The 20,150-nt window shown below is 40.5% G+C and overlaps 1 protein-coding gene across 3 annotated transcripts in view; it reads right to left on the reverse strand.

The window, feature by feature from the left end:
- NELL1 (neural EGFL like 1) overlaps positions 1-20,150 on the reverse strand; it is a 1,048,233-nt gene that overhangs the window by 885,991 nt on the left and 142,092 nt on the right. For all 3 annotated transcript variants that reach the window (XM_002708986.5, XM_002708985.5, XM_051825007.2), the window contains one exon: positions 10,012-10,182. In XM_002708986.5, the coding sequence (XP_002709032.3) occupies positions 10,012-10,182 (171 nt within the window). The remainder of the gene's footprint in view (positions 1-10,011; positions 10,183-20,150) is intronic.

Genomic DNA, 20,150 nt, shown 5'->3' on the forward strand with positions numbered 1-20,150 from the left:
ACTCGTAGCGGTCTCACTGTTTTATTTTGAAAGATTTCCTCTGGTGCTGGTTAGCGCCTGGGGTCAGGGCTGTTTATGGCGGGAATGGGTGGCCCTGCGTGCCTCCTCCACAGACTCCGACTTCTCCAAACCTTCACCTTCAGGATTTGTGATTATCAAACTGGCTGCCTTATCAAATAACTGAGATTAATTACTGACACAGCAACAATAAAATGGATAGGCATTAAAAAACACACATAAAATAAAAAAAATTGGAGTGAAATCATAACAATAAAGATGCAAGCATCAATATTTCTTCCTATAAGAAAATATTTGTCTTACAACTGTTTTCTCCATTCATCCTCTAAGACCCATGTTGATACAATGCAATAACAACACAAAATGGGTGTAAAATGAAATCTTATCCTTCTCTCTATGTAACACATTCTAGGACTCACATGGGCAATAAAACCCCTTCTTGTTAACCTACTGATCTTCTCAGATAGCCAATAAACTACCAGATAAAGGAAAAATCCCATTGCATTTCCTTTTAGTCCTTTTCACTAGCAACTTTAAAAGTCCAGGAATGTAGATTGATTAGGGAAAATACAGGATAATTTCATCAACCTTTTGCATTAATGCCTTTTGCCTTTTACATCAATCCTTTTGCCTCTTATCTCTTCCTGATATTGTGGCCACAGTTAACCAAAGGCATATTTAAACACATGATGGAGCAAGAAGAAAAGATGAAAGTTCTTGAAAAGACAAATTTAGAAACAAGTTGGCTACTGATGTCAACAGAACATAGGGCAAGGTTAAAGTTCAAATCCAGCTAATGAGGCTAAAATGAATAAGCCACAGGGAACACAGCATAGGTAAAGTGTGAGGAGCTCAGCATGAGACATCCAACACTATCCTGTCTGGGCTGCCTTAACAATTAAGCAGCTACTCTCTCTTTTTCCAAAGAATGTATTACATTGCCACCTAGTTCTTTACATTCATCCCACTCTTATTATTTAAATCTCTGTGATTTAGCATCAAAGGCTCTTTGTCCTTCAGTATTCAGAGGACGTGATATATTTCCCAGTAGCACAGCTATCCATCATTTGCTTGCTACGGTACACTGCTCTATCTTGTAGGTCACTGAGCTACCAAGGCCTCTAAGGCCAGGCAGCCTTCACCCCCACAGGCTGTGTGCCTGGGCTATAACACTCTGAAAGGAAGAAAGGGCACATGGTGGAGAATACAAGAGGCCAACATTCCTTAGCATCCAAAAGGGCATATTCACCATCTCTTCCAGCAAGGAACTCTGCAAGTGATAAAAAGAGAGGCTGGGACATCTAAGCTAAGTAGGCTTTGTCTTGGCTTATCAGCAGCATGCTGCACTAACCCACATACAAATTCAGATGGTTGCAAAACTCTGCTTATCCACAGCAGAAGTGCTCTGTCACAAGGTCAACCAGAGTTGCACTGCAGTGTCCTAGAGGAAAAATACAAGTCCTGAAATGAGCATTGTGTTGAGACAGAATCAGAGAGAGGCCCAGAAGGCCAGAGTTGGAAGGAGACTTAAAGGCCATCTAGCCCTAACTTCAGATCATACTTAAAGAGCTAAAATCAAGGACTTACCCAGGGCCATACAGGTTTAACAATTTATTTCAGTTTTCTGTCCAGAATTTGTTATAAAACATTTATCTTTTTATAAAAATAAATAACAAATCTAACAATTTCTTTCAGTTTTCTATCCAGAATTTTTTATAAAATTTATTTATGTATTTACTTACTTAAAAGGCAGAGTGGCTGACAGAATGAGAGATATGAGAGAGAGAAAGAGATCTTCCTTCTGCTGGTTCACTTTCCATATGCCCCCAACAGCCAGGACTTTGCCAGGCTGAATCCAGGAGCCAGCAACTCCATCCAGGACTGACAGGTTGGTAGCAGGGACATAACTACATGGGTCATCATCTACTGCCTACCAGGCAACAACCTAGAGTAGTAGAATGCTAATATTTATGCTAATAGGTAGCAGGAAGCTGGGGCAAAAGTGAAAGTAGGACCCAACCCTAAGCACTCTAATAAGGAATGCAGGCATCCCAAGCTGTAGCTTCATTCACTGTGCCACACTCATTCTAGTCCAGAATATTTTCCTGTAAGACATTTGAAGTAGGCAGGCATACAGGTTAAAATTGATCAGATTTGTGAACTGGAAGACCACGCCCCTGTGTGACCTCATGCTCCTACCTGATGCCTTTGCCACGCCCCTGTGTGGCCTCATTCCCCTACCTGGCCACACCGGGGTGCCCACCAGCCAATCAGGTTAATTAACCACTCCCCTTTGGAGTGGGTTAAAAGCCTAGGGCACAGTGTGCCCAGGCCCTGCTCTTCTTCCCTGGCCTCTTGCCAGGACAGAGCTTGCTGTAGCCCTGTACCTCCAGGGCGCATGGCCTTCGGGCCATGTGCTCTAGGCTTCCTGGCCTAGATGCTCATCCATGTGGCTGGTTCCTGGTGCTTGGTATGAACCCCCTATTCACCTCTCTCCCCTAAATAAAGCTCTCACTCTCTTGTGCACCTTTCTTACTAAATAAAAGCTTAAAACGTACCATGCTGCCTTGTTTATCTGTGCCAATATTTAGAATTCTTCTCTAAATTTTAGGCAAGAACCCTCTCAGGCTTATTAATATCGGGGATTTAGTAATAAGCCCGTGGTGAAATCGTAAGGCACCCCAAATTCCAGTAGTGCATGTGGCACCCCGGATAGCATTTCTAGGGAACTTTAAGGGACCACATTTCAGGGTAAATTTTAGGGGGTCTTTTCCGATTTCACATTCAGATTTTTTAATAAAGAGAAGTAAATAGTATATATTTTGTCCATCCATGTGGGCTTCAGGAGCTCTGGAAATTATTAGCTAAAAACGGGTACTCTCACTTGGCAAAAGTTTAATCTCAAAAGAAGCTATAATAAATTTGGCTCATTGCTTACACTGGATACATTTCTTAGCCCTCTTAATATGAACAAAAAAGGAAAAGAGGCCATGTCACATTTTCAAAGACCTGCCAGGGCCAACAAAATATCTTATCACATAAAGATTTCCCTTCTCACTCTGTCTCACCTATGTATTTTTAAAGTTATTCTGTTAGCATAAAAAATATGCACCACTGTGCTGCACCACTGACCAGGGAACTAAAACAAACTCTTCGAGAACTGTGCCTAGAACCTGGCAAATAGAGTTAAGTTCAGAGACCTGATCAGCCTTAGCTCTTACACTGTACCATGGATCTACACAATATGCTAGGTTCCGAATCCGTAGGACATAAGCCACAGTTTGTATAGAGGTGAAAACTTGACCAAATTCTACTCATTTCAAGTATGCTATTTTAAAATCTCCTCTACCTGATGGCACATACTGATAGCACTTAATGATGTTGTATGTTCATACAATAGCTTGAAATTTTCTAAAGATTTAGTTAACATAGGCACATTCCTACAACAACCCTAGAGTAGAAGAGCTACTATTAGTCATGTTTTACACATGCAAGCAGTTCCTGGCATAGGAATCAATGAATGAATACAGAAACTAGCACTTTAACACTCCTGCATCATTGCATGAAAATCGCATTTCATAAATGGCAAAAATAAAGTCAAAGTTTCAGAATTCATTTCAGTATGAGATGAATAACAGAGATCATATGCCTCAAATAAGAAACCTGGAAGACAGCTTCTCCTTCCCTCCTCTCTCCTCACCCATACTTCCTTCTCTCCTGCCCCTGAAAGCCTCTTCTCACTGCCAGCTTGATACTACTCACACATACACACTCTTCTCTCAGAAGACCATGATTGGATTTTTATGTCTACAAAATAAACTTTGTTGCAAGCCCAGCTCTCTTGTGACTGGCAAGTCACATAGTGGCAAAGTGTAAAGCTGCAAAAATTGTCATACATTTCAACCAGAATGGCAAAAAAGTGAGAGGTTGCTCCACATTCCCTGGAGTTGTCCCTCCTGGGATCTCCCAAACCTCATCGTCTCTACCAGGAATCCAGCAATCGATCATAGAGTGCCTTATGATGTCTCTTGTACTGTTGTCTGATACTTTTGCTTAAATTTAAACATGGGTATGTCCTATCATCCCAAACTGTATCTCATTTCTTCCCAGATAGAGGATCTGCAGCTGTTGTGTTAGTTGGACATGAGACATTATAACTTTCCAATTTTATTTTAGAGGCAGAAACATACGTACACATACATACACACACACAGGAGAAAAATGGGGAGAGGAATTGGAGGGATAGGGAAAGAAGGAGGAGGGAGGGAGGGAGAGAGGGAGGCAGAAGGGAGGGAAGGAGAGAAGAATGAAGGGAAAGAGAGAAGGAGGGGGAGGAGGGGGAGGGAGAGAGAGAGAGAGAGGAAGAGAGACAGACAGAGAGCTCTTATCTACTTGTTCATTCCTCAAATGCCTGAAATAGCCAGGGGCTGAACCAAATCAAAGCTAGAAGCAGGGAACTCAATCCAGGTTTCCAACATAGATGTACGAAACCATTTACTTGAAACAGTATCTGTTGCCTCCCAGGGTGCACTTTAGCAGGAAGCAAGATTTGGAGCAGAGTTGGGACTCAAGCATTTCCATATAAGTTGCAGGTGTCCCCACCAGCAGTTTACTAGATAAGACACATGCCCCTCCTCTATTTTTCTCATGAATTTTGATGATGATTTATATGCAAGCATGTCTGTTTCCGAAGTAACTAAATCAGTCAGAGAGACAGGAGATTGAGAATCTTGCCCTGGCTCTCTGAGGGGCTATGGTCTTTGATAATCAACTCCTAATTTCCCTCTCCATGCTGTAACAACGGTTGTATAAAACCAACATAGTACATTTTACATGTGGCTTAACTACCTTAAGGAATGAATATAAGGATCAATAGATTCATGTAAATATTTTAGGAGCTCCCTGGAAGGAAGATGCCATTTCCACATATTTCATTATGAAACATGTTCACATAAAAACAGATACTCATTTCCTGAAATTACTCTGAAATATTAGAGAGAACTTTGAATTATTGCCTTATTCTGTGATTTATAGCAAGTATAGTTTCTGATTTTACATGCTCAAGACCAGTTGTATGCAAATATTGGATTGTTCTGTGGCTAGTAAGTAGTATGGATTAAAAGTAAAATCTAAACATGTTTATTGTTTATACTATAATCACTGAGTTAACTCAAGATGACAATCAGGCCACAGATTTGTGTGTGTGCACGTGTGTGCACATGAACCATTCACACTCTATAAGTCTGAACAAATGAAATAAGAGGTGAGAGCTCTATTTAAATAAGATAGATTGTGCTTCAGAGACTTATCCAGCAATGTGGCATAAGGAGGTTGGATTAGGGTGCAAAAAGTGCTGGTCAAAGGCTAGGTGTACACAGCATTTGGATGAAACTCACTGGTAAGTCCATCCTTAGCTGCTGAAGAGCTCAGCTGCACTGTCACTTCAAGATCACGACACTGGAAGTGAACATTTTCAGTTCTCTCCAGTTCAGCTGCTATTTTGAGTTGTCAAATCAGCCTGCTCACAGGCCTGGAGTTTTAGTCCTGGCTTTCACTGATATCCAAGAACCAGGCTAATCACTACAGGGCCTTGATGGTTTCAAATGAGTTTAAAATGACATCATGAATAAGCCATGATCTTCCTGATGCCAATAAATAAACATGATGGTGATAGATATGTTTTCCCTGATTTGAACATTGCACAATATATACATGTATTGAAACATCAAACAGGACCCCTAAATATGCATAATTTTTATGTGTAAAAAATAAATAACAATAAATCCACTAAATAAAAAGAAGGAATGTGATGAATGGGAAGGATTACCAAGGTACTGCCTGCAGATTTTGGCAGATTCAGTCCTTTGAGTAAGTGGGGAGAGGTTTCAAAGTGAGCTAAGAACAGAAAGAGAATCTGAGGGAGATTAGTTCAGGTCTCATTCAAGGCTTTGTTGGAAACTATTAATATAAAAGTCAGCTCAAGAAAAACTCAAGGCAATAGATAATCATCCTGGCCACCCAACCGAATGGCTCCTTTTATGTTTCTAGCTTGAAGTACGTTGCTTCCCACATATTAGGAACTTCTAACTCGGCCTAGCTAAACAGCAGCAACAAGGGAAAAAGCGTGAGTCTCAGAAGCAAGCAGAAAGTGTTGAGCTACTGACTAAAATAGCAGTTGCTTTTCTCGTGATAATTTGTGCAATTAGGTCTGAAAAAACTGTTTCTCAATTCTAACCTGTTTTTAAAAAGTGGAAGAATGTTGCTACAATAAACTTTCCCAGAGTAGTGGAACTGCCTGGAAATTCTTTGTGTCTGATTTTAGGAATTTTTATGGTCCCTGACACCTTCTGCGGCATCTCTCTCCGGGGAAGACCCTCTGATGTAGCTAGCACTCCGTCCTTGGCAGGATATATCAGTAGCATACTACGGAGTTGGTGTGGAAAGGTAGAAAGATTAAGGTTTGGGAAATAGATACCAGTTGAAAATTTTGGTTCTATGTTTAATATTTTATATGACTGAATTTTTTTTGACAGGCAGAGTTAGACAGTGAGAGAGAGAGAGAGAGAGAGACACACACACACAGAGAAAGGTCTTCCTTCCATTGGTTCACCCCTCAAATGGCTGCTACAGCCAGCGCGCTGCGCCAATCCGAAGCCAGGAGCCAGATGCTTCCTCCTGGTCTCCCATGTGGGTGCAGGGCCCAAGCACTTGGGCCATCCTCCACTGCCTTCCCGGGCCACAGCAGAGAGCTGGACTGGAAGAGGAGCAACAGGGACAGAATCCGGCGCCCCAACTGGGACTAGAACCTGGGGTGCCAGAGCCGCAGGTGGAGGATTAGCCTAGTGAGCCATGGCACCAGCCACATATGATTGAAATTTAGGAGTCACTTACCTTATCTGAGCCTTTCTATTTCCAAATCTGTAAAATGGGCCCAATAAAACTGTCCCCACGGCTATTGTAAGTAATTTTATGCCTTGCTCATTACACAGCCTATGGTATGTGCTCGGCAAATACAATTCCCTTCTCCCACACCCATGCAATAGAGTACACATACTACATCTGTCCAAACAACTCCAAAGGTCAGCAACATCAGACAAGTAAGAGAAAAGTATCCTAAAGGAGTAAACTGCTCACACTAAATCAGGCTCCTGATCTTGGCGTTCCAAATCCAATACCAACGAGCCCTGTTGTTGAAATGAATAACTTAGTAGTTAGAATCAGGTACTCATGAGTCAGACTTGGGTTCAAATCCTACTGCTGAGACAGTCAAGTGAAATCCACTCTCTGGGAGGGTGGCCTAGTTTGCAAGTGTTTGACCAGCATCTTGGCATGGAGCCGAGCTTCTGTACCATAAAGTACACTAGTGCAGACTATAAAGAAACTTGTGAAGATTAGTCTGTTTTATGCCCTAGACACACCCTCTCCTTAATTCTTTCCTCCTCCTTACCCAGTCTCTGCTTCAGGTACTTGATTTCCCAAACTTTCACTATCTGACTTTTTGCAGCCAGGTCTCTACCCCAGCTTCCTTCCCCTCTACCTAAACCAGTGGTTTAGGGCAATGGGGGAGGAGGAGGCTGGTTAACTACCCTCTATATAAATCATTCTGATGTGCAGTTACATTTTGACACTGTATCTATAAACTTTCTGCATGAAAATCAAAATTTATTTTTCCTATGATCTTGTCTTTTAGGAGCGTTTCCTTCATGGCCTACCTAAAAAATGTATTTGTGTTTTGCAGATTGGTCAACAACTGCATATGTGCTCCCTCATCTAAATCTTATGTAAAGGACATGTTATACCATAAGCCAAAGTATGAAAAATATCAAGAAATAAGAAGGAGTATTTAGAATCCCCTCCATCCATTCTTTATATAAATGTGGCTGATTCTAAAGAATACTGTGGGCTACAGAGCTCCCATTCTCCTCCCCCTCTCCTGGGAGAGATCCACGGTAGCTATGAAGGATGAGAGTTTGGAGACAGGGCCGATGAATCATCATGATGTGCTGAATAAATAACAAGACGACCACAAACATGTGCTGAGCACCAGAGGCCACGTACCACCCTAAGCACTTTACACAGAGTGTCTCATTTAACATTCCCAATTAAATATGTGCTGTTGCATGCTGTTTAACAATGGAGATACACACTGAGAAATGCACTGTTAGGTGATCTTAGTACTGTGCAAACATTAGAAAGTATACTTACACAACCTGGATGGCTACTCATATCACTAAGTGATATAATCTTGTGTGACCACCATCAAATACAGATTCCATTAGCAACCAACATATTATTATGCAGTGCATGACCATATTAGCATTATTATTCCTCTTATACACATAAAGAAATTGAAATGCAGAGAAATGAACCTGCCAAAATTCACACAGCTAACAAGTGACTGAGGATGGCAGAAGAGAATGCTCCACAGGAACCAGAGATTTGAGAAGGCATAAAACTCTAGCAGAGATAGATCTCTGGAAAAAAAAACTTCATAGCAAGAAAATAGTAGTGTCACCAGGACTTTTCAGTTGAGAATTACTAAAGAGGTCTAGGGGCCTCTTTTTGGCCTGTGGCTTAGGAGGAGAAGCAGTGTCCTTTTTTGAAATCCCATTTGGGCAGCACATGGGTGACAGGTCAAGGAAAACATGAGTGATACCTGACAGGTCACGTTAGTTCCAGAGAACCAAAAAAGTCAAAGAGCTCTTGAAATTGGAAATGGAGAGGGTGGCTAAGAGCTTGCTTTATCCAGGCGGCCCAGCCCAGGTGTGAAAGGTATAAGGAAGGCATTGGTTTCTGCACCAACTCTGCCCACATAAGCTATAGCTGGTTCAAGCCACGATTCTTCAGAAGTCCAGAAAGCATCTTAAATAGATCACATCAAAAATAGACAAAGAGTTTTCAATGTGGAAGACCTTCCCTTGCCTGGCACTAGCTTCCTGTCCTTCCAGAACATCTTCTAAAAGACACTCCTGAGCCAAGGTAACAAAAGCATCCAAGTGTCTCTTCATCAGAAATTTGGGCTGTAGCTGACTGACCTTGGAGTATCCCTCTCTTGATGGATTCTGAAAGGGAGGAGGTTCCTAATATGTTTGTTCTTTATCCTTGGCCCAAGGCAGCAAATCCTGTAGCAGAACAATCATTTTAACTTTGACAACATCATTAATGGGAATGAGTAATGCATAGGCACTGCTTAGAATGCAAAAAATTTCTCTGTAATTGGACTCAACTCACTATCCATAAGGATTCAGTGGCTTCTGGAAAGATCAGAACATTACCTTTGATCACCATTACCCAGCTGTCCAGCCACAAATGATGCAATGGAGACCAATGGTCCCCTCCCTCATTCAGCTACCAGGAAACTGGCCTCCAGTGACAGACATGGGGAACAACCTCCTGTGAACCACCCCAGACCTCTGAAATAGTCTTGACATCCTCTGACAAACTGAAGGCTCATTCCTCTGCAGAGAATGGATGACCCCAATTCCAAAAGATTCTAAGAACAGCCTCTTTAGAGAAGTCTCCATTTGGAAAAGATATTTAAGCAAAGCTGTGCTTGATGAAGTGAAATAGAATTAGCTGCTTCAGCGGCACAGGCTTCTCAGATTCATTCTAAGGTAGACTGGCTTATTTGCTTCCAAGTGGAACGAGCCCAACAACAATATATCACAGTTAACTGTGATCACAGTGCCATGGACTTTCAGCCAGTGCCTGGAGCACACTGAGGTACACTTAATATTCCCCAATCTGTAATCAACCTTTTGCCCATTTGTTCCTAATCACAGGATACAGTTTCATCTTAATGAACTGTTTTCTTATCGCATTATAGTTGGTCATTTCAGCATGCCTAATGGCCCATTTGCTAGGTTAAATCACAGTTAGGGTCCCTTGGTTTTTGTTTCCTGGCAAGGGTTACAGGGGTTTGATTTTTTCCCCCTTCCCAGTGCTCGATTTCAAGGGCAGAATAATCACTAAAGATTGAAGACAAGGACATACTTGTTGCAGTCGACGTGGAGCAGGAGATGAGAGGCACTCACTGACAGTGCAATCTTGTGCCACTGTCCATCTGCCATTCTGTATGGAAGTGCTTCTGTCCTGGGCTTCCCATTATGTATATAGTGATACCGAATTTCATCCCGCAGGCCACTGCTCTCCAGTTCAAAATAGCTGTAGGTAAAGGAATAACAATTTGTTTTATTTTATTTATAGATATCACAGCCATCACCAATCTCTGCCCCCTTACCACCAGCTTTATCAGAACATAAAATTAACCAAAAATGACTCAAAGAGCCATGATCTGAAATCAATTGTCCTATATGGAATCCAAAAAACCTATTGTCTGAGAGCCCTCGTGGTGATACCTCGAATCCATGAAATAGAGATCAATTGATTCACTATGAAGTAACAAGGCATAGGTTGATAAGTGAAGCTTGGTGCAGTGTCCCCCAAATATTTTAAAGTGCAGTTCAGAACTCTTCTATTGTCTACAATTGGCCATTCATGTGGAATGGATTTGCTGATGTTTATTTTTAGAGCCACTGTTTTTATTTTTGCAAGATTTAAAGAGAAGTGAAAGTCATGTTGGACGTCAGGGATTTGAATAAACTAGAAGAGCAAAGAAATTAATAAATTTTTTGTCCTTGTCCTAGACAAAAAGTTGTAACTAAACAACACTTCCTAGATGATGAGTAAGTGGAGGAAAGATTGAAGCTACATACATATGAATCAGTACTTCAAATTATCTTGAAATGAAATGCAAATTGAGGTTTTTCTTTCCCAAGAGTGTCATCGTGTTTTCCAGACCCCTGAGATATTTTTAACACCACCACTACAGTCTCACTTTGCAACACTCCTCAGACATGAACCAGGACTAGTACTTTCATAGGTGGCAGAGCTGTTTAGTCGGCTATGCTTCTCTTCTGCAGTGTGTCCTCAACATTGGACCTGATCTCATTGCTAGACATTGCAGTAAGCATTTCCCATACATTTTCCAATTTAGCACCCACAAAATCCTGTAAGACCAGTATTATTATCCCTTTCTAAAGATTAAAAAACTGATATTCAAGGATTAAATAACACACCCAATGCAGAATTGAAACCCAGATTTAAGTCTAATGCTTAGTGCACTTTTAACAAGTTCATTGTCCATCACAGGGACATGATGACCAGGTAGTTAGAAGAACAACTCACTCACACAAACAACTCAGGAGCTCCTCACTTAGACACTAGATTCAATCCCTACATTTGGAAGGACCTGCTGCTTCCTCAATCCACTGAGTTGTCCTGACCCCACTATCCAGACCATGTTTAATCTAAAAGAAAAAATGGATCCTCCATGAGAGTGAAATGGATACACCATGAAACTTGGCCTCTATTATGCATGACTCCCAAATCTCATGTCAGAGAACAAATGCATATTTCCTGTCTGTCTTTCACAGGGAATCTTCCCAAGAGAGCAATTTATGAGAGGCGGAGAACCAATACCAGCTTCCCACCTACCTCTCTTGCTTCAGTGTAAAGAATCAGGCCTAAAGACATAAAAATGAAGAGATTATTTATACTATAGCAGTCAGTGACTGGGTACAGGTACAGACTTATTAGTAATAATTAATTTAATACATACACTGTAAGAATGCAAATGAAGAAACCTCTTACCATAAAACAAGTATATTTTGGGAGAATGCTCTGATTTCCTCTAACCATCCAGAATACTGGAAAAATTAAACAATCAGAGATCTTAAAAATCAAGAAAACCATAGAGACTATCTGGTCATTCGTTAATTTGTTCAACACATACTTACTGAACATATACTAAAAGACTAAAAGAGGATTTAAAATATTGATCCTATTCTCAAGATATTTTGAGTCTAATTAAAGAAGAAATAAAATATGTGTTCCCCCTACCCCCCAAAAAAGCTATAAAGTACCCTAAAGAGCAAGGGAAGTTGTCATTAAATGAGTAGCTGCCTCATACCAAGACTATGATAAGTGCTTACATAAATATCATTCCAATTAATTTCTTTAAGGTAGATATTATTATAGCTCTCTTACAGATGAGTTTATATAATCAACAGAGATATTAAGTACCTTTCCAGGACCATTCAGCTCCTACATTGGGAAAGTAGCATCATCTGATACTTGCAGTCTTACCAAGATTCAAACATCATGAGAAATCTCTCAACAACTTTATTTTGAAGTTTAAGTGACTCCTTGGGGAAGGGATGAGACTTTCAAAGGACTTGAATCAATGCCAATTAGGAATGCACATAAAGATGACCTGAGGAAATCACAGGAAGGGAAGCAAATGCATTTAACCAGAGGTTATGGTCTCATTGAGCAAATGCTCAATATATTACAAGCACATATTTAAAGATCACTTTACAAAGTACAAGAGCAAGTGGCTATCTTGAGGTAGCCACAAATATTTAGCTATGAGAAAAGAAATCTGCCCTAATGGAAATTTGTATCTTAGGATAAAGTTTCTGACAGCAACATGAGCATATAAAAAAGTGATATATCTCAATTTGGTTGAAAGTCAAGATAATGTGCTTTTGAAGCGTTAAGTTAGATAATGGCTAAAGTGGCCTTCATGGTGATAAAGACACTGCATGGTTAAATGACATCTGGAAAATAGTGTTTCATGAGGGTTGGGAGGAAAACAAGACAATATTTCCAGAAAGTAGCCCCCTGCTAATAAAGAACTTAGGCCTAGTTCTGATACCAACTTGGAGAAGGTGATCTCACTTTCTTGGCCTGATGGGATTTGGCTGGCACCTGGAGGAAAGACTCATAATTTGTAAAAGAGCTTTGCTACACGAAGTATGGTCTATGGGCCAACCACCAGCACTGTTGCAGCATGTATGGAAACTCAGACCATTGGACCCCACTCATCAGCCAGGGAATCAGAATCTGAATTTCAATAAGATGATTTATGTGCAAACTGAAGTCTAAGAAGCACTGTAGAATACACCCCGTGCTGCTTTATTTCCTGGCCAGCTGTTCATGATGAAGGGAACATAAGTTTGATGTCTTGAGGAAGTGACTAGGAGCTATGTGGTGCTGGCAAGAGTGCAAGAACATCAGAAGTGAACGTACACTAGTGTCTCGTGAGCAGTCTACATCTGATTCTCCTCACTATACAATACCCTGGTGCTCTGAGGGTCTACCTAGGTGTCCAGTAGGGAGATGATAACAACTATGAGTGATGAAACTACTGGCCAGCTTTTGTGAGCAGCATTGCTCCCTTTGGTCTTGGGCCTCAGCTAAGTCTGCTGTGCCAATGAACTGCCATGGCTCCCAGAAAAGCCTGCTCACCCTACAAATATTTGGAAACAGCAGTGATATTCCCTTCCATGTTACTTTTTTCCTTTTCATTCCAAGCATCCTCAGACTCTTTTTCGATATTTTCACCCCTCATCTAAATTATGATCCAAGGATTATGTCATTCCTCTATCCAGAGATCCTTTTCCATGCTGGTCAACATGTTCCACACCTGGTCAAATGGACTGATTTTCCATTTCAATATAGCATCCAGGAATAAAGGTGCATGGGCAAATGTAATCTAATGCAAAACGCAGTGACCCCATCACCTGCTTGGCTCTGGGCTGTGCACAACCATTAGTGCATCCTAATGTTCAAACTTACTTCTCATCGATGAACAACCCAAGTTCTTTCACACAGGATGCTATGGAGGCAAATACTTCCTACCCTACATCTACAGCTCTGAGTTTTTTTATACCAAGCCCTTGCCTCAGTGGTAGTGAGACTCTACCAGCATAAATAATTTCCCAAAGCCTACCTTTTAATATTAGGTCCAATAAGTATTACTAAGAGCTAAAGCCACATATCATAGACTAATTAAATTTCATTATACATTTGAAATAAAATTCAGAAGCAACAATTCCAAATAATATAGGTAGCTCAAATCAAACAAGATATTTTTATTATTATGTTTATCATTTTCTCCAAATTGATACCAAGGTATCCTATTTTGAGATTTTTTAATATAGAGTAGACTTGAAGAATAATATACTCAAAATATTAAAATGGTTATTGCAGGAAGAATATGTTGCTTCTGTATATAAGGGTAAAACAGTACAAGTTAATTCTAGATGGTATCCAGCACAATTTTATTAGTAGGACAAAAAGTTAGGTAGAAAAAGCCTCTTTTCAGCTGGCGCCACGGCTCACTAGGCTAATCCTCTCCCTGCAGTGCCGGCACCCTGGGTTCTAGTCCCAGTTGGGACGCTGGTTCTGTCCCGGTTGCTCCTCTTCCAGTCCAGCTCTCTGCTGTAGCCTGGGAAGGCAGTGGGGGATGGCCCAAGTGCTTGGGCCCTGTACCTGCATGGGAGACCAGAAAGAAGCACCTGGCTCCTGGCTTCAGATCTGCGCAGTGCTGGCCATAGCGACCATTTCGGGAGTGAACCAACGGAAGGAAGACCTTTCTCTCTCCTCCACTGTCTAACTCTGCCTGTCAAAAAAAAAAAAAGGTTTGAAAAAGCCTCTTTTCTAATTATTCTACAGGATATATACTGACTATTTGAGAAATATATCACACCCCAAATACCTCCAGTGTTAGTGGAGCAACCACCTACAAAAGTGGCCAAACAATTGCTTCCTGGCAGCCTGGTAGGAAAGCAGGGCAATGTTTATCTGGGGAACAAAGGCATACTCTTACCCAATGTGTATCTCTAAGAGGACTTTTGAGACAAGGAGAAAACCAGGCAGAGCTTCAGCTACTTATTACAAAGGAAAAATAAGTCACTACATATATATATAGGGAATACCTGGGTGGACCTTTTCCCCAAATCCTGAAAATCCCACAAATGATGAAAAAAATCATTCTCCCAGCACAGAACCTAGAATTTTATAAAATCTCAATAAAGTTTAACTCTACTGTTATCAGTGATCATCATAGCAATAGTAATGAAAACAATGTGGCTAATATTAATTATATAATAATAGCTAATAGTTGAATACTTATCCTTCCCAGAGAGACAATGTTTAGGTCATTATATTACGCATCGAAATAATCCCTTCCACAAATTAGTGAGATATTTGTTTATTTATCTGCTTTACAAATACTCATATAGCACTGACTACAAGCTGGGCACTTTTCTACAAATATTTACTTGCTTAATCTTCATAACAACCTTAAAAATTACCACCTCTGTATTATCATTTCTGTTTTATTGAGTATAGAATCAACGCATAGAGAGATGAAATAATTTGCCCTAAACCACATAATTAAATAAGAGAAGATTAGGACTCAAACAAGAGCACCCTAAGTTCAGAGTTCATGCTTTTTTTAAAAAAAATTATTTATTTGAAAGTCAGAGTTACACAGAGAGAGGAGAGGCAGAGAGAGAGAGAGAGAGAGAGTGATCTTCCATCTGCTGGTTCACCCCCCAGCTGGCCGCAATGGCTAGAGCTGTGCTGATCCAAAGCCAGGAGCCAGGAGCCTCCTGCAAGTCTCCCACACTGGTACAGGACCCAAGGACTTGGGCCATCTTCTACTGCTTTCCTAGGTCATAGCAGAGAGTTAGATTGGAAGTGGAGCAGCCCTGACTTGAACCAGCATCTATATGGGATGCCAGCACTGCAGGCAGCGACTTCACCCGCTATGCTACATTGTCAGCCCCCAGGGTTCATGCTTTATGTAGCAACCTGAGATCATACTTTTAAGCACTACTTCATTTTACAGGTAAGGAATTAAAGATCTGCAGCTAATGCAGTCATAGATGGTAGCTCTATGACTTGAATCTGTGTCTGGCAGACATCAAGGTGGTTGCTCTCAGTGGCAACACTCATTACTTTTTACTCTGTCAAGTATTTTAAACAGATTACCTCCAAGTTTGCCAATAATCTTCAATAGCAGTTATTATATTCATAGTATGTGTGAAAACTGAGACTCAAAATGACTCAGTGCCTTGTATGAAATCAAATAACAGCTAAGATTCAGATCCAGGTCTGCTTATCTCCAAGACCCATAATCTTTCCACCACACTGAGTTACTCTGGGGATGCAGTGGCATGATCATATCAGGGTCAAAGAAAGCTAAAGTTCACTTGGGTAGCCTCCCACTGTAGTCCCCATGCTGCCAAGGCATCCCCCTACAGACCCACATGCCAGAACCATTATGCTCATCTCAGTACTCTGGAGCGAAAGGCTACATTTCCCACTGAAACTCCTTTCCCTCCCTAGCCTTCTCTCGCTGTTGATATAAAGAACAGAAAAAGCCAAAAGCACTAGGCAAGGATACTGTGTCCCTTCTCAGGACAGGAGTCTCAAGGAATTGCACTGAAAAAGAGGCAAGAGCAAAAATTTTAAGTAAATAATAGGGCAAACAGCACTAGTATACAGATACTGAAACTTGAATTTCAACTTACACCTGCTATGAACCATGTGATTTTGGTCAATTCATGTTCTTGCCTCTTTGTGCCATTATTTCACTTATCTGGTAAAAAAAAAAAAAAAAAAAAAGTGATTGAATCTGAATCTGGAAAGGCCTTAGAGTCTGTGGCAGAGAGAGGGCATGCAGCCACAGCCTCTTTTACCCATAACAGACATCCTTTCACCTGTTGTATAACTTGCAGTTTCTCCTAAGATTTAACTTGAATAAAAAGAATTCCACTTCCAAAAATAATTTTAAATGATTAAACTAAACACTCTTTAAGGTCCAGCTCAGGTCTAAATTCCTATAATTCATAAATTACTTCACAAGTGATAAACTTGAATAATTGGTTGACCAGTTCATTTCATTCTATTTTTTACTTTTATGTCAACATTCAGGTTCCTGGCTCCTTACCAATCTTCAGGAAGGAAGACGGCACATGGAGCAGACACAACTAATAGTCATCTTCTCCCTGGACACAAAACTAGACTGTATTTCCCTGTCCTCTTGCACCTAGAAGGGGTCACACGACTTGTTGTCACCAATGACATGTGAGCAGAGATGATGTGTATGATGTTCAGGCCCAGGCAGACAGGGGAGGGTAGATAAAGGCTGGATGCAGATGCTTCAATGGAGGATGCTGAGGGCTTAAAGGGCAGAGGGACCACTCAATGGAAGAAGGCTGGGTCTTTAAATGACTGCAGGAAGCAGAGATTCCCTTCCTCACACAGACAAAATTGAACTGAGATATAATAATCCATTGATACTTAGACTACCTTGACTCATTACAGAGGTTTAGGAACAACAACAACAAAAAAGAGAAAAAATGAACTATGGACATAAAGCTATTGTCAGTCTATAAGTAGAAAGAAATGGAAGAAGGCGTGAACACAGTCACCTCCTGCCCTGCATGTGACAGATAACTCGCACTATGTAGTGTAATAATCTTTCCAGCATACTGAAGAGAGTCACAACAATACCTCCCACTTCACATGTTCTTCTACAATGTCACACAGAGACACCTGTTGTTGAAAAGTGGAAACCATGTCCCAACCCCTTGATCTTGGGTGGATTTGTCAGTTCTCTGAGGGCAAAAGTAATGCTTGGTGATTTCCAAGTTTGAGACTCTAAATGCAATTTCTAATTTTGTTTACCAGAATGCTTGTGCTTGAAGCCTTGAGTCACCTTGTAAGAGTCCAGCTATCCTGAGGCTTCCATGCTGTTAGGAAGTCCAGACCATACTGGGGAGGCAATATGGAGGTACTCCTGTCAACAACCCAACTGGGATCCCAGCCAAGAGCCAGTAGAAGCATTAGATATGTGAGTAAAAACACCTCCAGATGGTTTCTCCAGCTGTCCAGCCCTTCCAGCTGAAGCCACAGGTATTATGGAGCAGAGATATGCCATTCCTCTGGGCTTTGTCCAAATTACTGACCCACACAATCTACTAGCATAAGTTTAGGTGTATTTTTTATACATCAATATAAATTGAAACACTCAAGGTATACAGATTTTTATCTTTAAAAACTAGAACTGTAATTTAGGTGTGTCTCCACTAAATGCCTGGGGTTACTGGTCAGATGAACAAATCTTCTCAAAGTGTCAAATTTTTTGCTTATAAAAAGCCCCACACAAGTATAACCATGCATTTTTTTCTAATTTATAAAAACTGGAACTCTGATAGCTAATTGTTAGTGTACAGGAGCACTATTGATTTTTATGTGTTGATTTTAATTCCTGAAACTTCATTATCTTGCTTTATTAGTTCTAGTAGTGCTTTGGTGAACTCTGTGGGGATTTTCTGTGTATATAAAATCATATCAACAGCCGTAAAAAAGAAGAAAATTTGTCATTTTTAATCACGTGAAAAAAAGTGGAGAAAAATATATTAAGTGAAATAAGTGAGGCACAGAAACACAGTACATGTTCTCACTTATATGTGGAATCTAAAACAATTGGACTGATAGAAGCAGAGAGCAGGATAGTGGTTACAGAGCCAGGATGTGGGGGAAATGGAGAGTTGATGGTCAGAGGGCACAAAATCTCAGTGAGACAGGATGAATATAGGTGTTTTTGTTTTTTCAGTTCTGTTGCACAGCATGGTGAATACAGTGAGTGACAGGGAGTAAATTCCAATGTTCTTATCACAAAGAAATGTTAAGTATTTCAGGTGATGGATGTATTGACTTGATTGATTTCATGATTCTCTTTTGCATTCATGAATCATTTGGTACCCCGTAAATATATACAATTATAAATTGTCAATGTATAATAAAGCTAAAATGGTATTCTATAAAAAAGTAACGATATCAATAAACCATTATATCTTTAAATTCATGGCTTCAGCAGCTACACAAAGAAATAAATACCTAAGAAATACTTTGTTATCATTCTCATTAATCAAATATTGTTCTTATATATTAAGTCCCAACATCTTGGTTTCAAGTTTCATGTTTTCAAAAATGGAAATAGCTACCTCAGTCTTCCTTCCATGCATTCAAATATCTTTTCCTGGTTCCAGCTCTACGTACTCTCTCAAATCAACAGAGAGAGTTGGCCATGTTAAAGAAAAGTCTTATTTGATCTGGCCAAATTTCTGGTACTCCCAACTTCTGTATTCTTTATTCAGAGCAAAGTGCTGGAGTAGAAAGAAAATAAATACCAGGAAAATAGGCCAGGTAGACAGGGGCTTCAGAACCCAGCCAACTTGTGTTCAACTCTTAGCTCAACATATTTAATCCACATGTGATCATGGGCAAAACATGTCCATTCACCTAAGCCTCCTTTTCTTCCTCTAGTAGAAAACAAAACACTTACTTCACAGGTTTCTTTTGAGAATAAAATGACATAACATTTGTAAATCACCAGACAAGGTGCTTAGTGCCCAATATTGGTTATGATCTCCCTTTCTTATCTCTTTCTGCATCCATGGAAACAAATAGCCTTGCTGATGTGCGATGCTGCTGAAAGCTACACATCCTGCCTTTTCTCAGAAAGAAGGGTTGCTTGTCTTCCCCTTTCTCTCTTTTTTTTTGAGATTTATTTATTTATTTGAAAGAGTTACACAGAGAGACAAGAAGCAGAGAGAGAGAGATGTCTTCCATCTGCTGGTTCATTCCCCAATTGGCCGCGATAGCTGGAGCTGCATCCATCCAAAGCCAGGAGCCAGGAGCTTCTTCCAGGTCTCCCACATGGGTGCAGGAGCCCAAGGACTTGGGCCATCTTCTACTGCTTTCCCTGGCCATAATGGAGAGCTGGGTTGGAAGTGGAGCAGCCAGGACTCAAACTGGCACCCATAAGGGATGCAGGCACTGCAGGCCGCTGCTTTACGCGCTATGCCACTGTGCTGGCCCCTCCCCCTTTCTCTTGTTGCAACTTGACCTGGTGATTTTATTTGTATTGCAAAGTTACATATTAGCTCTGTACTCAATCCTCTTAGCAAACATCTAGCAAGAGATTAGTAGTGACAGCAATTACAAACTGCCCCTGTTATTGAAAATAAAACATTCACTATTAAATTAAATGTAAAAATCAGGCTCTTTACATTCATTCAAAACAGTTCTATGAAGTCTTAGAATCCTCATGCTATTAGCCATGCTGGTCCCACTGAAGGAAAGAATACTCTGACTCCCCCAGACACTGAGATCCAGGAGAAAAGACAAAGCACCTCAGAAAAGTAAAAGCAACCGTTGAGCTAAATTTATTAGGACAAAATGAAAAGGAACTATTTGTTTCTGTCAGG

The sequence above is a fragment of the Oryctolagus cuniculus genome, chromosome 1 (assembly GCF_964237555.1).
Source record: "Oryctolagus cuniculus chromosome 1, mOryCun1.1, whole genome shotgun sequence".
Lineage (NCBI taxonomy): Eukaryota > Metazoa > Chordata > Mammalia > Lagomorpha > Leporidae > Oryctolagus > Oryctolagus cuniculus.